Source organism: Saimiri boliviensis, chromosome 1 (genome assembly GCF_048565385.1).
Source record: "Saimiri boliviensis isolate mSaiBol1 chromosome 1, mSaiBol1.pri, whole genome shotgun sequence".
Taxonomy (NCBI): Eukaryota; Metazoa; Chordata; class Mammalia; order Primates; family Cebidae; genus Saimiri; species Saimiri boliviensis.
In genome coordinates this window covers 181,852,833-181,873,568 of record NC_133449.1, presented here as the reverse complement: position 1 = coordinate 181,873,568, position 20,736 = coordinate 181,852,833, and the positions used below count along the sequence as shown (strand labels likewise).

Sequence of the window (20,736 nt, the reverse complement as noted above, 5' to 3'; positions counted from 1 at the left end):
CACTCATAGGAGGAAATGCAGAAACTAAGAAGTGATCAAAAGTTAAGACAGTTTTAAAAAATTATTACAGCATTTGCTGTAAGTAGGTACTTTTTCGACCTTAAAACACTTCCCATGCTTTTTATTAAATCTATGTGACAGGAGAGCACAGATGGACTGTCCTCATTAAGTTGATATGAATTCCTTTAGATTCCTATGAGGGGAATGGACAGGAAATGTAAAGATATCAAATTACAGACAAAAAAGTGGCTGATCTTGTAAAACAATGATAATGATTCTTGACATCATCTTCAGAAACTTAAAATTATGTAGCCAAAATTTAAAATGATGAAACCTCTAGTTAAGTTTTAGGTACTTAAAAGCAACCTTTTTACTATAGATATTTTCAAACACACACACACACACAAAATAGCAGAATGAGTCCCCATGCATCAGTCTTAAGGACTGGTTTTAAAGTCTAAAATTCAAACCTCACGATTTGTTCATCTTATTCAGAGACACTTTCAGGTGAGAAAAACAAGCGCTATGGAAGAAAACAGCACTCACCGACACACTGATTCCACTGGTAGTGCTGGATGTAGCCTTGCGGGCAGCCACACCTGTAGCCACCCAGGATGTTTTGGCAGCCGTGTTGGCACCTGTGGTTCCCATCACATTCATCAACATCTGCAAAAAACAAGCCCAGCTTGTTTTTTATGTCACCTTTTATGTCACCTTTCTTCTACTATATTTTTAAATGCACTCCAAATGAAACCTGGGGTAACTATTATCATGGGAACAAACGAGCAAGACATGACATGCAGAGAGGCTGTCATTTTTCCAGGTCACATGGGTATTAGTCAGTGGTGGTGCATGGAACAGTTGTGCGATAAGACCATCTCATTCTGCTCTCCACCAGACCATGGCATGTCAGTACTCCAAATAACATCTCAATTTCAGCAGATCAACCATAGCAACCACAAATGTTGTGCATTTTGAACTGATTAGCTGCATATGGTATGATTTATTTGGTATATCATATATACATATGTATTTGCATTGCTTATTCCAGTAAGTTTGAAAGTGATTGAGATAGAATCCTCATTTTTGAGAGAATAGAAGCATTACAAAGATACCTAAAAAGTACAATTATTTTGAACATAAAAATTTTTATTATCATTCAAGATTAATGAGATGCCAATTCCTCTTAAGTATTTAAATATGTTATTTTTAGACAAGATGTGGTATTATTATACATGTGGAATAATTTCTTTGTTTGTTTATGCATGCTCCTTTGGAATGAAAACCGAAGCTTTGAAATCTATCCATAAAGAGTAAAATAAAATCGGCATGTCCAAGGTGTGTAACAAATTTACATGGATAATTAATAAATGGCATCTTATGGGGATGGTCACAAGCTGAACTCACACGTGGCAAACAGCTGTAGGTTCAGAAAACTTTCAATGTCTCAATGATTTGAGAGATACAACATTAAAATTGACATTTTAAAACTGAATTTTTCTTTGCTGAAAATGAGATGCATATAAAAGTTCCACAAGCCTTACAGAGAGCAAATTAAATACTTTAAATATATTTCTAGAAATCTAAATAATATATCTGTAAGAATAGTTAATGTTAAATGGGTGATTAAAATCAAGAAAACTAAATTACAATGCTATATAAGAATATAAGGGAATTAAATATAGTCTCACAATTCTGGCATGGGTATTTTATAAGATACTAGTCTTAATACATTTTTCTTGTCATACACTAGCAGTTGCATTATAAATACTGAAGAACTATATGAAATTTTCTTAACTGCAAGCATGTTCTTATTTTGTTTCCACTTAAATGTTCCCTTGGATTTTACAGGAAAATAGCTAATGCAGAGGAGACCCATACCTCCTCTGTAGGAGAGTGAAGAAGTGAAGCCAGAGCTTGATCCGTAAAAAATAGAAACAGCCACCATTTTCACCTAGCATTTTCAGTACACTTGTTCAATTCTCTACGATGACAGATTCTTTTTGTATTTAATTCTTACATATTCAAGAATCGTGGAATAAGAGGTCAATTATTATTTTTTCTGGTATGCTTGCACATGACTGAAAACCGTATTAGGCACAGATTTCTTTTTCAACTCAATTCTTTCTTAGATCAATGATTAGTCAATAGTTACCCTGAAAGTCAATTTGTAATCACAGAATTTTTGTTTCACTTCCGTGAAGTTTCCCTCTGTTCCTAAAGTGTTGCATAGAAATTTCTGGCTGGATATCAGTTGCTGGGTCCTATTCAGTTCAATATTTTTTGGTTGTTTGTTTTTTGAGATTATCCCAATTTCTCATTTAGTGTCTTGGAAGTTAAAAACAGATATGGTTTACTGTTACTAGATGAAGAATTTTTGAGCAAATCAACTAACCTTCACAGTTCAGTCCGGTGGCATCAAGAGAGAACCCTCTTTGGCATTCGCAGCTGAAACTGCCCGGAGTGTTTTGACAGATTCCTTTTGCTCCACAAAGTGAAGGCTGAGACCCGCATTCATTGTTGTCTGGCAAAGCATCAAGAAGGAAAGCGTCAAACTTTCCAATTATGACATGTCTTAAGTTTCATGTGAAGTCAAAAGCCATGTATGAAAACCTAAGTTTCATGATGTGAAAATGGCATTTTGGGAAAATTTCTGTGAAAATTCACTGTCATATTAAAGACAAGAGTAGTAAGAAAAAGTGTATTTCAAGAGGTTTAAGATTAGAGCACATTTTGGGGTGATTGAGGGCACGCTGACTGAAAGTTCCTTAACAAGTGTCTTCTGAAATAAAAACTCAGTGTTTGAGTTAACATGTCCTAAATTACAGCGAGCTTTGAATCGTACTTTGTCTGAATACCATGGTTATAATGAGAACGTGATATAAAGGCACTGCTTGAAATATGGCTACTGTGCATGTGCTTGGGTTAAAAAAGGCCCTTTTGCCTTTGGATATTGTTCCTGAAAATCTCTTTATTATTAGCAACTTCTTTAGACCACTAATTATGGGGGATTGGTTATGAATATAAGTTCCGGGACATTCTTCTGTTTATAATTTTAAATACAATTTTCATGCATCTACTAGAGGTTTGTAAAATTTCCCATTTGTAATTTTGTCTTACCGATACAAGCAGTGTGATGTTGTGTGAAACCAGGTGGACATTTACAGGTAAATCCCCCCAGGGTGTTGACACAGAGGAACTGGCAGTTATGCTGTTTGGTTTGACATTCATCGAGGTCTGAAATTAGACAGAAGCCAGTGAAAATCACAGCGGATTACCTGCCTATATTTCCTTCCTCATGAAGCTACGGGAGATGCACATGCTCCATTGGGAGCATTTGTGTAGATTTTTGCTGGAAGCTTCGTAGATTTCCATAGACATATGGCAAGCAGTTTCTTTTTACATATTTAAGCAGAATAAATATCATGGGCTACGATGATAGGACAATTAAGGCAGTACATAAGAAACTGAATGGCAGAATCATAGCAGTTTCCAATAAGTATTCTAAAAGCTATTATTTAAAGGTTATAATTCTTGCATTGAATACAGTATAGTACATGGCCGATTACTTACTCCTATTAAAGGAAGGATTAAATAAAAATGATATAGAATCTGGAAACTGACGTAGGTCTTAACACAAACACTAAGAGTTTCCATATTCAGATGAAAACACGAGCATTAATATTAAAGGAAGCAAAATACAGCATCTGTAATTCAAGTCATAAATGGTATTGATATTTGGACTCTACTAAGAAAAATCTCAAAATTTGATTTTGGCTATAATAAAACTTAATTCGGAAACTATATTTAAAATAAATGTACCACCTAAGATGTAGGCAAGACTAATTCATTATTTTACAGCTTAAAAATGCTTTAGTCATGCTCATTTATAAGCAATGTATAACATGGACCTATATCAGTTCACTAAACAGGTCCAAGCAGTGCTTGCTATTATTGTAATTTTTTTGATATGCCTTGGAAATAAAACCTCATTTTATTGATAATAATCTATATTTTAAAAATTTGCTCAGTCCATTAATTTCATTCTGATGAGACTTACTGTAAATTCAAATATTTAAGTATAGTATTGAAGCTATTTTAATGATCTAATTTAGCTTGATAAATAATTACATTTGATACCATCTAAGCAAAAATGTAAATTTACCTATCCATTTTCACTTTCCACATAAACCTAGAATAAACCTAGCTTAGAGAAATGAAAAGCTTAGATAAGCAACAACAATCTTATCTTAGTGATTTGTTTTGATCTCTTCCCACACCAACAGTTTTTGTTATATTTTATTTTTAAAAATGTATGTAGCTTTCTATAAGAAGCAAACTGTTTTAACTTGGGTTTTAATTCTCTCTGCTTCCTGCAATGGGACTATTGGTAGAATTTTCTATGAGTAATAATGTAGCCACTAGGAAGGTACCTTTTAATGAAGGTGATGCACAATGGCATGATCCCTGGTAATCTAACATTTAAATTTGAAAGAAAAGAGACAGACAAGGGTCACGATTGTCAGAGACTCTTCACTCACCTTTGCACGTCTTTCCATCCTCTTGCAGGACATACCCCCTCGGACAGGAACACTGGTAACTCCCCTCAGTGTTCTTGCAGATGAAGTTGCATGGTTTCGGGGACTGGGAACATTCATCAAGGTCTAAGTAAAAGTGATGCGAAGTTTAAATTACTGGTTAAAAGAAACAACTGGCCTCTTTCCCCCTTCCATATTCTCACTTCATACTTTCTGTTTTTCCTCTTCAACTTAAAGTGGAATATAGCCAGAGAGAAATGATGCACAGAATGATATTCTCTAAAGTAACATATGGGTTTACTTTGCAAATCTATGGATCTTGGGTAAATATTAAGATGTCTAGACAACTGTCTGGGTTCAAAACTACTACATTCTTTAGATGAATATACTTTGGTTTACAACCTGAAAATCATAAACTTAAAAAGAGTTTCTCTTTTTTTGACGTATGGAAGTGGCAAAAGTTCTCTTAAACTCTCTTTGCTGAGGCTCGCTTAACCATCTTGTGGAATCACAGATGGTGCCGGAACCTTCCACTTTCTTCTTCAAATCCAGTCCTCATCCCGGTCCACCCTGCCTCAGGCCCAGGAGGTGGAGCTCTATGGATCCCATGCAGAGGCTCTCCCTTTGCCCTCTGTCTTCTGTCTGGCCCTTATTTCCTCAACTCCCTTCCTGTAAGATAGGCTCAGGTTGGCTGAGTCACTGGATCAGATGTCAGATGTCCTCTCAAGGCAGACCTCTGAGCACAACTTTCTTCTTCCAGGTTCCAATAACCTCTGCCTCTTTTCTTTCGGCCCAGGGCTAGTACAGCCCCAGCACACAGCACTATACCTCCTTGCTTTCGTACATGCTGCTCACACGCGTATACACAGTCCTTTTGTTAGACCCTCCTTGAATTGTCCTCCTTGAAATATGCCATCTCTTTCCTGCTTGGATTCTGACTGACAGCAGGCAATCTCCATTTCCTCCACAGAACATACTGCATTGATGCCCACGGAATGCTGAATCCTCACAATTAATAAATGGCCTATTCTCTAATACTCATGCTCTTCTGTTTCAAAGAAGTCAGCTGGGTTTTCTTAACCTTTTAATGCCAGGTGTACTTGTTACTGAAATAGGTAATTTGATAGAATATCAACTAAACTAATGAAACATAAAGGAGAAAATACTTTTTTCTTCAATAAAAATGAAGTTGAATACTTTGGCAAGACTCAACAAAAGTCTAAGTCCTTCCTGCCCCACAACCATCATAAATTGGTGTGAGCGAGACAATAAAAACTTAAATAAAAAAGAGAAATGGTAAAACGGTAGAAGGATTCTGTATTGAGACTGCTCCGCAGTTGGAAATTTTACTTAGGTGATGCTTACTTGGTATACTTCATGCCAAAAAACAGCAAAGAGAAACATGGAAAACACTCTCTTAATATATAATCACACATATTCATAAGAAACACCCCTTTCCTCCAAAGAATGACAAACAAATGTGCACTTTCAATTTTACATTAAAATATAAAATGTTGAAAGTATGTGTTTGTAATTTTTAGTTCCCTGATTGCACAGACTTTTTTTTTTTTTTTTTTTTTTGGGAAAAAGTGAAGAATTCTACATCCTACATTATTGGACAAAGGCCAAGTGCTGTGTGATTAACAAGCACATGATTGAGAGGATGACATCATTTACATAAAATGTGTATTCCAAAGCTCCATAATAAAGACACTCTACTGGCAACAGCTGACTTTAGGAAACAGTAGTTGACTAGACCTCCAACCCCTGGACATAGAGGTGTCCATCCTCACCTATACAAGAGGTTCCAGTGATGTCTGTGGTGTAGCCAACCTTGCAGAAGCATCGGAATGAGCCCACGGTGTTGATGCACTGACCATTGGTGCAGAGGTTTGGCATTACCTTACATTCATCAATGTCTGTGGACCAAAACAACCAAAAACAGTCAAGAGCTAACATAAAAACTAGGGTAAAACTCATTAGAAACGAAGAGAAATTAAGAAATGGAGACGAGATAACTAACTGCAAACATTCCTAATGGCACTGGAGTACCTGTTCATCATTCAGGCAAAAAGCAACAGGGAAGTGACAGAAAAGTAATCTTAAGCGATGGGAAGACATAAAGGAAGGCTCTGCTGAAAGCCCTGTTTAAGGCTACCCATTCTGCAATCTAGCCATGAGTTATTTTGGTGGGGGGAATCCAGAAAGCTACCCCTTCCAAGCCCAAGTAGTTTGGAACTTGTAATAATTTGCCATGGATTGGCCTCAAATTCACATTTGCAATAGATTGAAGAAAAGCTTTGTGATGAAAAGCTTTGACTAGCAAAGTTGTCATGCATGATATTGGGAATCTGTACAGTAAATGGAGGAAAGACTTTTTTTTTTTTTAGGACATTAATATATTAGTTGGTTGTACAAGAAATGGAAATAACTGACTACTTGTGAGACTTGCTAGTCTGTAAAGACACTGCAAATAGAATAAGTCCCTGTGTACATTCAAATATGCACTATTTATTTAAATAAGGAAAATGTAGTTTGGGGGTTACAAGCATGGCCTTTGGATCAGACAGATGTGTTCCTTTCCTGGGTCCATCCCTTAAAAAGTGAGTGATCTTGGGAAAATTACTCATTGTTATCTTAGCTTTGTGCTTCATTTCCCTCATCTTTAAAATGAGAATAATACATTCTACCCCTTAGGTTTGACAGGAAGATTAACTCAATATTTCTAAAGCATTAGTAAAGACTACTCTTTCTATATACATATATGTGAAAACACAAGTCAAATATAGATAACAAAGTATAAACATTTTAGCTATTCTTTTTATTGTATCATTTCACTTTTTCTTCACATTGATCTGAATTCATAAAATTTAATGTGTTGATTATATGAATAAATTTCCTGAACCTCTTACCTCTTCCATCAGTTGTGTATCCTGGGCCATGAGGACATATCTTTTTGTATTGGGCAGTTCCAGGAAGTGGGCAAAGCTCACACTGGTGGCCCCAGCCTCGCCCACCATCACAGCAGCATTCTGACTTAGTGACAAGATTGCGACTGCTGGATGCCATTTGACATATTGTCTGCAATACCTCTGCAAAGCAGAGTCCCTGTCGATTGTCTGAAATGACAAAGTAGAAAGAGTTAAGGATGCAAATTGACATTTCATTATCCTGGCTTTCAAATTAAGGAGGGTAATCAAGAATTTCCTTCTGAGGAATAATTAAGAGAACTTATGATTATAAAGTTTTGCTGGCAGTTAAATTCATAACATATTCTTTCACTAAAGACTATAGTTTATTAAATTTGACAAAAAGTGGTACTATACTTTGGTAATAGATTAATTTTTTTCAATTAATCTTTTTTCTCCAATCTGTTGCCAACTAAATGATAGCAATTTACCATTTCTGTAGAATACAAGTGAAAATAAAATAAACTTATTTTCCTTTAAATAAGCAAATGGTACCAGAATTAGTTTTTGGAAAGCAAATTCTAGACTATATTTTATGAGCTTGGTACTTATTCAGTCTTATCTCTCAGATTTTCTATATCTCTCATATTTTATACATCTGAGTAGATTTTAAAAAATGTAAATACAATGATTTTTCCTGATATAAAAGGCAATGAAATCTTTAGTTTTATAAACAATCCTAGCAAAACTTAATAACATGAACAGAAAATTACACTTTGTATGTGGGATATGTTTCCTATTTCCTAATTTACTGATGTTAGTAAAGGTACAGATTGGAGATAACAATAAACAAAATATGTTTTCTTAACTAAAAATTTCCTAGAATTTGAAACATATGACATCATTTTGAAAAAAATCTGATATAGCTGAAATATTCTTTTTATACTAAATCAAGTGATGAGTCAGTTTACTGCTCTTATTTCTTTGTTCACCTTGAATGTTACTATAACACACATTTTACAGCTGCCATAATTAACTACAATAATTTATAATGCATGCATTTTAGCATTAAAATACCATATAGTGTCTGAGATTTTTATTTCCCATAAAAAGGTTTTGTAAAACATTTTTTCTGTACCACAATATAAAAATTAACCTTCCCTGAATTTCTGAAAATGGCATTTATTTTGCATTAATTTTGGCAGAGCTGACCTCATATTGCAAATATTTTCTTTTGGAATTAAATCATCCTCTGATGTAAGTTTTACTAAAGCCAAATTTTCCAAAGAGCTTAATTAATCTTAATTTTGGAAAGACTATTTAAGATTGTTATTTACATTACACATGGATGTGCATATAACACACACATGTACAAAGATGTCATTTTAATAGATGTGCACCTGAGATTGGGGGATTTGTTCAGCAGACAGAAATATATATGTGGAGCTCTTCTGTGATGACATCATGAACAGATGTTTTATCTACTAAGTATAATATATTTGGTTGTCAACTTACCAAGGCACTCAGTGCCTGAAGAACTTGACTGGAATCCTTCATTACACTCGCACCTATAGCTTCCAATAATGTTAACACAACGCCCATTTTCACAGATTCCTGGCTTGGTCCTGCATTCATTTTCATCTTCAGAAAAACAAACAACATGAATAACCACAAAACTGTAAAATTATAATTTACAAGCTATCTTCTAATGGGTTATATCTTATGTAACACTTCTTTGCCAAAATACAAATATGATGAGATTAAAAAGGGTCATGCATGAATATTGATTTATTTCTAGCTTTACTTCATCCTTCTAGGTGGGTTCTTTCTTACAATAATGTTTTCTTCTTCTCTCTTTTCTTTATCCTCTGCAGAGAAGGGATGGTGTTTATATCTAAAATTAGAAATTGGTCTCCAAAAGGGATAGAATTGCCCTGAGACACCAGGCAAGGAAGGGAACTCGGGGGAAAAGAACGTCGGTTTCTGTGATATTAGAGAAAGGGTGGGGAGAGGGGTGGTGGGTGCTGTGTAGAGGTGATGAGTGGAGTAAAAGCCACACAGGCCAGGAAAGGAGGACAAGCTCCTGAAGTGGCATTGAGTAAAATCACAGGAACAACAGAGGCCTGTGAGGGCAGTCAATGGGAGAGAAAGTTTAAGGAATACTGCTCTTTTGGCTGGTAATAAAGGAATCTACTTGAACAAAACTTTTGTTATTAAAATTCTCTATATTCTTACTTTTTGTGCTTTTTCAATATTTTGCAAATTTTGCTTGAATTTTTTTTTCAAAGGTATGTTGTTAGGAGAGTAAGAGCCCTTGACAACTACGTCTTTTTGATAAATTGCTCCTTTCATCTTTATACTTAAAATTTTTAAAAATTTACTGACATTTATTTTTGCATGCACTTTGCTTTCATTAGTATTTGCCTTGAATATTTTTATTTTCAACCTATCTCACATTTCGATTTTGGTACTACAGTTCTGTGAAATAGTACCTAGCTGAATTTTTAAAAACACATTTATCTTTTAACCAGCAATTTAAACCACTTACATCTGTCATGATTACCGATACGTAGAGTCTTGCCTGCCATTTTACATTGTTTTATATTTACTGTATGGTTTCCTCTGTCCTACGCCCCCCTTTCCTTCTGAATTCGTATTTGGAAGTTACAGTCTTCTTTCTATTCTTATAGTGGAAACCACTGAACAGCTTTAACACACATTCTTAATGAATACTTTTCTATCAATGCCAAGACGTATTTGTTTTGAAAGCTCTGGCCATGGTAAACATGATAGTATAAATTTACTTATCTCTGCTCTCTCCCTGAACCACCTGCCATGTTGATGTTACCTAGAAGTTTTGGTTTGTTAGATTTTTAGTGTGCCATCAGCATCTATTTAAACTAGTGAGGCTTTCCGGTTTCTTGACTCACCATTGTTTCAAATATATTATTTCATCCTCTTGAATTAATTAAAAAAATCAGCATATATAGTTCAGTAATTATTTCAGAGGGGTATCAATATTCTAAAACAGATTTCTGACCAGGTCTTCTTTTGTTTTCATACTTGAGTATAACATTTTAGTTCAAAATTATTTGTCCTTAGAATGCTTTCAAAATATTTCTCCTTTATTTTTTTTTAAACCCAGTGTTACCATTCATTTGCAGGAAATCTGGGTTTTCTCTCCTGAAGTTTTAAGATTTTCATTTTTCTCTTAGTGTTTTGAAATTCACCATGATGTGCCTCCTATCATTATTTTTTTTGTCTTTTAGAATAAAATATTCACTTCAGAAATTTAAAAAAATATACAGAAATAATGAGTTATGAATATAAAAGTTTTTTTCAGTTTATTGTTTCTAGAATCTGAGGTACAAGGTCTGCCACTTGATCAAATCCTTTCCCTAATGTTATTCACCTAGATCTTGAATTATATTTCATTTGTCTGAATTATTTATTCCAGAAAGGGCTCTTGCTGGATATATTGCCTAAGTTCTTCCAAGTTTGATTATAATACAGCTTGTGCTGTATTACATAATTTGTGCTTCAAATTCTAGATTAATTTTGCTTTATTACCATTGGCATTACTAATTCCTGAGAATCGCTTGAACCCAGGAGGCAGAGGTTGCAGTGAGCCAAGTTGCGCCACTGCACTCCAGCCTGGCGACAGAGCAAGACTCTGTCTCAAAAAAAAACAAAAAAAAAGTCTGATTTCTTTTTTTCTGTTGAAATTCGTAACTTCACTAGGGTATATCTTGGAATGATGTTGCTCTATCTAAAAAATTCTGATTTCCAGCATTGTACTTGCTCCCCTTGGACAATTTGTGGGCTGCATCGAGATTGCCAATTACTGACCTTTTCATTGTCCGTCACTCTTGTCCAATGCTCACATCCTTCTACCTACTCTATGTCCAATCCAGTGCAGCATGACAGGCCAGAGGAAAACAGGTCTCATTTTAATGAGACTCATGACTCAAGACTCAAATCTCAAATGGGTACGTGATCCTCCCTCCACAATCCTTCTTAACATGTTCACACTCCCATTTTCTTAACATGTTCACACTCCCATGCCTCCTAACATGTTCACACTCCCATTTTCTAAAATGACACTACACACTCAGACTCATAAAACATCTCTCCCCTATGAACCACCTGGCTGTGCCCTCACTTTCAACCTTTTGTCCTCCTTCAACAGATAAACTGTCTTTGTTTTTTCTCAAAGGCCAGCTCTCGTGCTGGTACTCTAGATTGCCTTCCCAGATTTTACAATGCTCCCTTTTCAAGGAATCATTCCCTCAGCATAAATTCTCTAGTAACTTTCATCTTAAAACAATACAAAAAACTCTTTTATGCATCTATTAGCCCTCTAGCTGCTATCACATGTATTGATTCCCTTTCAGAGCAAAATTTCTGGAAGAATGATTTCTGGCGATAAATTCCCCCACCTCAGCACTGATGGTTTCCTTAATGTATGTGCTCCACCACTTCACCAAAACTTCCCAAAGAAGTCACCAAATCTAACTACGATTCATTGTTACTCTACATCTCAGTAGCATCATACAAAAGTGAGCACTCCCTGACTGCTTGAATAATCCATTCTTTTAATTCTCAGGACACCACACTGACATGGAGAACTTCCTATCTTGTTGGCTACTCTTTCTTAGTCTCCTAATATTTTTAGTCACTCTAAATATTGGAACGACCAGAGTCCAGTCTCCTGGGAAGGAGCCCTGCTCCTTTTACTCTCCAGGGTCTCTCTCGGTGTTCTCAGTCAACCCCAGGATTTTTCAAACACTGCCTATTTGCTAGCAATTTACATCTGCAGCTCATAAATACATGTGCTGACTTGAAATTCCCACTTGGAAAGCTTGTACATATCTGACAGTGAGCATGACCAAAATAGAACTTTAATCCTTCTGTGTTTCCAACCAAACCTGTTTCTTCCAGTCTTTTCCATATCCGTTAATAGTAGCATCAAGTAAATTATTATATTAAGCTAATTTACTTGTTACTCAAGCAAAAATCCAGGGACTTCTCTTTTACATATATTCAATCAATCCATAAGCAATCCAATCTGTTGATTATTTCCAACATATTTTCTGAATCTGTCCACTCTTTTTCCACACTACGGTGGCCCTAATCTGAGCCTCTTTTTTCTCTCATCTGAATGTTTAAGACAGTCATCTAAATAAAACCCTTGTTTCTGCTACTACCTCCGTAAAATCCATTACCTATGAGGCAGCCAAAGATCTTTAAACATGTAAAATAGGAAATAACAACAACTAATACTTAATTGAAATTTTACTGTATGCCAAGCACTGCACTAAGAGTTTCACATGAATTCTTTTATTGAAACTTCCCAATAATCCTATGAAAGTGTGCTCAAAATTCCTATTTGTTTTTACATGAGACATCTGAGGAACATATTTAAGCTGAACTTGTCTTGGGTTACAGAGCTAGCAGATATATATGAACCTAGATTTCTCACATTCATAGTCCATCCCCAGGGTCCACACTCTGAGTCACTCTGCCATAATACTTTCAGCATAAAACCAAATTCCTTTCCATGGCATTTGCCTACCTTTAGACCCACTTCATGCCACTCTCCTGCACAAACTCCAGCTACACTGGTCCTGTGTAATTATTCATCTTTGAACTATTTTCTCCAGTTCAGCTACTCACTGAAAAATAGCATAGCAGGTTACAGGTGCCAAACTGGGTCAAATGTGCAGTTTCAATTCATATTTGTTGTGTGAACATCCTCTCACCAAATCTGTCATGCTCTCTATCCTTGGGGCATTACATTCAGGCTTCCAGATAATTTAGGAGGACCGTGTGGTTCTGAAAAAGTTTTTAAAGCCTTAGAATCTTTGGTAGTTGCTAGTTTTCCTTTTCCTGCCTCACTGCTGGCAGCCTCCATGTCTAGAAGACTAATTTGTTGATAATTAAATAGCATCCCAGTATTTTCTCTTTTGTGTCTATCTATCTGCACACTGCAGTATAGAAATGGGTCTCTACAAAAACACGCCATACTTTTCTCATTTGCCTATGTCCCTGATCTTCTAATCAAAGATTGTTGAATGAACTTTCAAAAATTGGGACAGTGTGCCAAAGTCTAAATAAGAAAATTTAATGATCTTGGGAAAAAATGTTCTACTTACCAGATTTCTTGATTCATTTATTTGTTTAAGAAATAATTACTGAGGCATAACATATTGCATAGTCAAGTTTCCATCTCTGATGAGGTTTACAGCTTTCATTAAAGAGGTTTTAGATTTCCTGCATAACATTAATTCTCTTAATGGCAATACCTTTAGTTTCTGCCACAATCAACTTTTTTGGGTAATTTTGTTTGATTCCAATTTCATGCATTTGGGCATTTTTTATTGATTTCTTTTGTGGCTTTATTTTTCATCCTGACTTTTATAAATACTTTTTATTTGTAATAATATTTTTGCCATTTTTGAACTGTGATTTCAAGCTGTGAAAACACTGTTTGCATGAAAGTGTTCTACAAAGAGTTTTGTGATTATCAAAAAAATTATTGCAGATATTTCAGTTATCAGCATGGTATAATAAAAAGCTTGAGGATCAGAAAAGTTTCAGAACCTGTATCTTTTGTAGTGCTTTTTAACAATGAACAGAATACAATGTAGAATACTGCCCTGGGTTTTTTCTTTGAAAAAGTGAGTTCAGAGGATGATAGAATATTAGAGCTAGAGGAGATACACCCTTCCCCAACAGCCACCACCACCGCTCCCATCAGTCATGCAGACTGTTTCTCATTGTATGCAGATGAAGAAACTGAAGAACAGAGAGTTAAATTGCTTTCAAGTCATCCAGATAATTTATGGCAGATCCATGACTGGAAAGCTGTGCTCTTAATCTGATCACAGTGCCTACTCCCTCTTCCAAGAAAACATATCTTCAAATGTAATAAAAAATAGTGTAATAAAAAATAGTATAATAGAAAATTCAGCTAGTTACAAAAATAAGAAATTTCTATGCATAAAAATTAAAACATATTTCTAAGTATTTTAGCCAATCTCTGATTATTTTCATTCACATAAATTGAAAAAGGGAAAAATAAATGAAAATAAATTTCATGTACAGTAAGAAGATAAGATGGTTAACAATGCTGATATCCTTTCTTCCATACATGGTTATTAGCATTTTGCCCTGTCTAGATTTGGAGGAACACATATTATGACTTAAAAGTTTGGGTTAACCTTCTGGGATAACAGATCTTGGAAGAACAGTGTTTTTGAAAGAACCACTGTATAACTAAACCGCCTATGTAGGTCGGTTTTTACCTTTATTAAGTACTGCATTTGAATGAAATATCTAACAAATGAAAAGAAAGAAACTAAAAAATCCAATTATAATTTTTTGCGTATATTAATTTTTTATGTGACATGTGATTCAGAATAGTTCAGAAACTCACTGTTTTGTAAAAACATTAAAATTGACAAATACACTTAAAATCAGTTTGGACTAGTTACTTCTAATCTCAATGTCTTCCCTGGCAGTAATCCCTTCTATGAATTAGTGTTTATCTTTTTAAAATTTTTAAAATATATTTACTTGGTTTCATATATACCTACAGAACACATGAAATTTTATTTATAATTTTCTTTAAAATATGAAAAAACAAAGGGGCATGTGTTCTTGAGCAGGCATAAATGCCACAATCCAGAACTTATTATGTTAGCATAGACCCTGAGATGAAAGAAAGCTAGCTGTATCACTGCCTTAACACAGCTGGAGAAATAGTTGGCTTGTGGTTAAGATGATGTGGGAGTAGTGCCATTAATTAGGCTGGGAGTGGAAGCATTGCATAAGCAGACACCTTCCCTTACCGCTTACCTACACAGCCTTCTCCATCGGGCCTTCGGGCCATTCCAGGAGGGCAGATGCACATGAAGGTGCCGATTAGATTCTTACACATCATGCCCCTAGATTCACAGTTGTGGACCCCTTCTGCACATTCATCCAGATCTAGAACAAAAAATAAAAATAAGAAATTATCAGGAGCAAGCTGTGGTTTAGTACTTTTAAGTTATAGATATGGTCTTCTGACACTTAACATGTAATATTATGGAGAAAGGAGAAGCCCAGCCTTTGTCAGCTATTGGCTGTATCCCAGATTAGTACGTTTTAGCACTGCTCATAGTGATAGGGAAGGGTAATCTTTGCTTTAATAAGAATCCAAGAGTGTGACAATGGTGAGCTTCTCAACTCATTTTATCTCTGACTTGATTTTACAAAAATACCATCATGTGTCTTGTTATCTAGGTATGGAAATCTGCTAGCAAAATGCTGTCATATATATATTTCTGTAAAGCTCTAGAAGAAATTAGTTGACAATTACAAAATCATTAAAATATATCTCCAGCATGTTTGAACTACTCCCACGTCTGTGGCCTTACCTTTGCACATCTTTTGATCTTCCCTGAGGGCATAGCCAATCGGGCATGTGCATTCATAGGACCCGAAAGTGTTCATGCAGCGGAAAGCACACAGCAGTGGATTCTGGGCACATTCATTGATATCTGACCAAAGAAACAGACAGGCATGTGATCAGCCCAGAGTTCTAATTATTTGTGTAAATAAATGCTGATGTCATTTACTTGGTGGTCATACAGAAAGCAAGAGAATAGTAGAAATTACATCTACTATGCAGAATTTAGTACCTAACAAACTTATCTTTCAAAAATAACAGCTATAAACTCTGCAAAGAATGTAAAAACCACCTGACATTTTTTGTGGTGAGCTGAAACTCAGAGCAAACAACCAGTAGGGAGTAATTGCACATTGACTTGGCTTCCCTTTTTTTGAAATTAACCTCCAGATGACCATTGCCTGGCAGTGCTGCCATCTGGTAGTTAACTCTCCAATAGAAACTTTCTGAGATTCCATCCAGAGGAACAAGGGAAGGGAATCTTAGGGCAACCAAGTCTGCTAAAGAGAGGGGAACCCCAGAGAGAAGAAGGCCAGAGAAGGAGAAACACTATTTGTTTTTCATCTACTCAGCTCAAGTGGCATGACTGTACTATGCATGTGTAAGCAAAACCAAGAATGCTGGCGAGTAAAGTTTAAAGAACTGATAGACGAACCAATGCCCTTCACAGGGCTGATAGTCTATTGTGCCTACCAGAGCTGACTGTCCACTAAGACAAATGCATCGATATCCTTCAGAGTAATATAACTGATTTCGAAGCATATCATTCACAATATCCAGATTATAAATCCAACATTAACCAAAATATTGAAAAGGCAGGAAACTGTGACTTCAGCTCAAGGGAATAAACAATCAAGAGATGCCAAACCTGAGATGACTCAGATACTGGAACGATCAGACAAGAGCTACAGCAGCTATTGTAACAGTACTAAAGAAAAAGCAAAAGCAAAACAAACAAAAACCCCAAAACAAACAAAAAAACCACCACCATATGTTCACTAGCAGAATATCAGAAACAATATAAAAATATCAAGGCATTAAAATACACTTTCTATGTCAAGAAGAAATAATAATTAAGATAAAGATCACTTGCCTTCACAATTCATCATGGGCCCTGGTTCAAAGCCTTCATTGCAATTACATTCAAAACTCCCAATAACATTGGTGCATGTACCATTTCCACATGGATTGCCTATTGAACACTCATCAGTATCTGAAAAAGAAGAAGAAGAAAATTCCACAAAGACGTTTTAGTTTAACAGAAGCATGCCCGGGAAGACCCACACTTGGCCCTCACCCATTTCCAGTATCTGAGAAGGGCACATATGACTGGCATCTCCTGGGCCTTGGCTGGCCAGCTGTTATGCAGTGCAGAGGGTCTGAAGGATCAGGGTGCATTGCTCTGGCCCCAGGCAGCAATACTCACCCTAAAGATGATAAATCCAGAAAAGGGATGTTGTCCTCTGCTTCAAGAGCAGACATGGAAGGGCATAAAGTAAAATGGATCTCCTGTCCAACGAGAGATTTTGGCAATTGTAAGCCTCTCGGACAATCAGATTTTGTATGTTTGGTTGAAGACAGAGGTTAGTAACTCTCTCCATCTTCACATAAATCAGGTCTGACTGGAAAATGTAAGACTGGTGAAGAAGGTGCCACTACTAGCTATTTATCCTGGATTTGCAAATCCCATCACCACCCAGGGGGTCCGAGAGACCTTTTACTGAATATGAGAAGTAAAATAGAACTTTAAAATTCTGTAATGTGGAGTCAACACTCACCCACACAGCGTACTCCAGTGTAGTCAAGGTTGTAGCCCATTGGACATTCACAGCGAAAAGATCCGTCGGTGTTGATACATTGACCATTTGAACAAATGCCTGGGCTCTCAAGACACTCATTGACATCTAAAATACAGAACTGTCCATTAATTCCCTCACATGAAAAGATATGCCAGCCGGATGCAGTGGCTCAAGCCTGTAATCTCAGCACTTTGGGAGGCACCTGAGGTCAGGAGTTTGAGACCAGCCTGGGCAACATGGTGAAATCCCATTTGTATTAAAAATACAAAAAAAATAGTGGGGTGTGGGGGCGTGTGCCTGTAACCCCAGCTACTTGGGGAGGCTGGAGCAGGAGAATCACTTGAACCCAGGAAGTGAAGGTTGCAGTGAGCTGAGATCGCACCACTGCATTCCAGTCTGGGCAACAGAGCGAGACTCCGTCTCAAAAGTAAATAAATAAAATGAAAATAAAAGACATGCCAGTACTGCGTATGTCTATTCAACACAGACTTGTAAATACTTCTTTTGTCAGAGAAGTATGTAATGTATTTCACATATCATGATATAGTCATATGATATATGTATAATGTATATGATACAAAATAAGGGTTATATATGTCCGTTAAATACAATATACTATATGTCATATAGTAAAGTTAGCATGAGTTGTAAAGTAAACATAAAATAATAATCTTGTATTAAACGAGAACATAGGAATAAAATACATCAAAACGCACCTTCACGTGTATCATGAAGACTAGGGACAGTTCCATGGCCATATGGACACAAATCCTGAAATGCAACTACAGAGAGAAATACAAATTCTTCATTATTGAAAACTTGAAATTGTCAGAGAAATTAAGAACAACATACATGAAATTACACTTAACTATTTCTCCTTTACAAAGTTGTCTAGAACAGGAGTCTTTTATTTTTATAATTTATTTTAAAAGCATATTTAGTGAGGGCAACTTCTAGTTGCTCAGTGCTCCTAGTTCTTTCTGTTTACGCATTTAAAGCTGAGCAGCTAAAGAGACCTCCCTGCTCATCACACTCAAAAGCCATCCCTAACTTAGAGGCCAAGCCAGCCTGAGCTTGCTGGGAATTATCCTATAATTTATGGATGCTAATGAGACTTGAGGCTATTGGTCTTTTCCTGTAAAGGGCCATTGTGCTGACTCACTTCTCAGAATTTAATGTAATATTCTGAGAGCCACAGCCTGCAATACAATCCCACATGGGAACTCAGCAGCAACTTGGAATATAATTTCCATTCCCTCCTTTCTCCTGCCTTGGACCTCTCAAATTCATACTTTTGAAAGCAAGTAATACTAACCTTGGAGGTGGGAATGAAATAAAAGGGTAACTCCACCTGTGCTTAGGTGCATCTTATTCAAAAGCTAAAAGAAGTTTCTCAGCCTCGGTGGTTCAATGAACCATCAAAACTTATATGCAATGAGATGACTTCACCCTCAAAATATTCATACATTACATGGTTAAACTCACTCTGGCAAACATTCAAAAATTGGTACACAAAGTGGTGTTTTATGTCATTGCTCTTACCTTCATCGTCTTTGGGGCACAGCTCACAGGGGTCCCCCCAGCCTTCTCCTGGCATCTTACTACAGCAGCATTTTGCTTTTGTGGTGTTAAAAGCTTTGGGTACAGAACACTTTCCATTTTCAAAATTTGTGAAGCAGAAGCTCTGACGAGTATCTAATAAAGAAAGCAAACATTACAGATGGAATTATTTTGTGACACTGTTTTGATGGAATATTTCTCATTGCAGAACACGTGATGCAGGCTAGATCAGCAATTAAGACAGGTCTGAAAATCTTCAACTGTGATTTCATTTGCCAATTTAGAGTGACCTGGCTACAAAATTATTTAATTATTTAAAGTGCTTAAACTATTTTTATAATGTGCTAAGGAAATTCGAGAAATCATGATCAGTATCAAAATAATTTCTACAGAGTCTCTTTTTCCACTGTTGCATGATCACCTAAGAAAAACCATAGAAGTAACTTTCAGTAAAAGTTACATACATCAAAAGCAATGCATACACCAGTATGCAAAAAAGCTATGCCAACAACAAAATTAAAATAGTCATTCTGATAAATCAGAATAACAATTTTTCTTTTCATAAAAAATTTATAAAAATGTGGAAACTGGCCGGGCGCGGTGGCTCAAGCCTGTAATCCCAGCACTTTGGGAGGCCGAGGCAGGTGGATCACAAGGTCAAGAGATTGAGACCATCCTGGTCAACATGGTGAAAGCCCATCTCTACTAAAATATACAAAAAAAATTAGCTGGGCATGGTGGCGTGTGCCTGTAATCCCAGCTACTCAGGAGGCTGAGGCAGGAGAACTGCCTGAACCCAGGAGGCGGAGGTTGCGGTGAGCCGAGATCGCGCCATTGCACTCCAGCCTGGGTAACAAGAGTGAAACTCCGTCTCAAAAAAAAAAAAATGTGGAAACAGTGGCAATAATTCAAAGTATCTTAAAACTTGTTCGTTGTGGATGTTTGAGACCTAAATTTTTAACTTGCAGATGTATTTTACTATAGACATGTATTTTGTTAGGACTAATACCAGAATGATGGTTTACAATCCAGCTTTAAAGTTTCTAAGGGTGAACTGTGACAGTGAAGTCATTCCAAATCTTACCAAAGCATCTCCGTCCATTATCAGATAGTACAAAGCCAGGCGGGCAGAGGCACTGGAAGCCTCCTGGAGTATTAGTGCAGGAACCAAAAAGACAAATGTTGGGATCTTCATCACATTCATTTATATCTGCAGAACAGAGGGGGCATTTATTAGCCATTAAACACTTGAGAATAAACAATTGTCCATACTATCACAGTTCACCAGCCAGTTGATATTTCAGATAAGACATGATATTATGTTTTATGTTTAATTAATTCATAAAAGATAAACTATTATTGCTTCAGAAGTCAAAGGTTATCTTAAATTTCAACCAGCTATGTGCTGGAGAGTCCCAAGTCCATGTCCACCCTCATGCCTTTGATCCTTATGGGAGTATGTATGTTTACCTGCC

At 36.2% G+C, this 20,736-nt stretch overlaps 1 protein-coding gene across 4 annotated transcripts in view; it reads right to left on the bottom strand.

Moving 5' to 3' along the window:
• Positions 1 to 20,736, bottom strand: part of FBN2 (fibrillin 2) — a 262,792-nt gene that overhangs the window by 13,102 nt on the left and 228,954 nt on the right. For all 4 annotated transcript variants that reach the window (XM_003920636.4, XM_074381877.1, XM_074381882.1 and 1 more), the window contains 14 exons: positions 20,346 to 20,471; positions 19,244 to 19,396; positions 18,418 to 18,483; positions 17,681 to 17,806; positions 16,996 to 17,115; positions 15,871 to 15,993; positions 15,308 to 15,439; positions 8,963 to 9,088; positions 7,451 to 7,657; positions 6,332 to 6,457; positions 4,542 to 4,664; positions 3,121 to 3,237; positions 2,396 to 2,524; positions 547 to 666 (listed from right to left, as the gene is read on the bottom strand). In XM_003920636.4, coding sequence (XP_003920685.2) covers positions 547 to 666; positions 2,396 to 2,524; positions 3,121 to 3,237; positions 4,542 to 4,664; positions 6,332 to 6,457; positions 7,451 to 7,657; positions 8,963 to 9,088; positions 15,308 to 15,439; positions 15,871 to 15,993; positions 16,996 to 17,115; positions 17,681 to 17,806; positions 18,418 to 18,483; positions 19,244 to 19,396; positions 20,346 to 20,471 — 1,794 coding nt within the window. The remainder of the gene's footprint in view (positions 1 to 546; positions 667 to 2,395; positions 2,525 to 3,120; positions 3,238 to 4,541; positions 4,665 to 6,331; positions 6,458 to 7,450; positions 7,658 to 8,962; positions 9,089 to 15,307; positions 15,440 to 15,870; positions 15,994 to 16,995; positions 17,116 to 17,680; positions 17,807 to 18,417; positions 18,484 to 19,243; positions 19,397 to 20,345; positions 20,472 to 20,736) is intronic.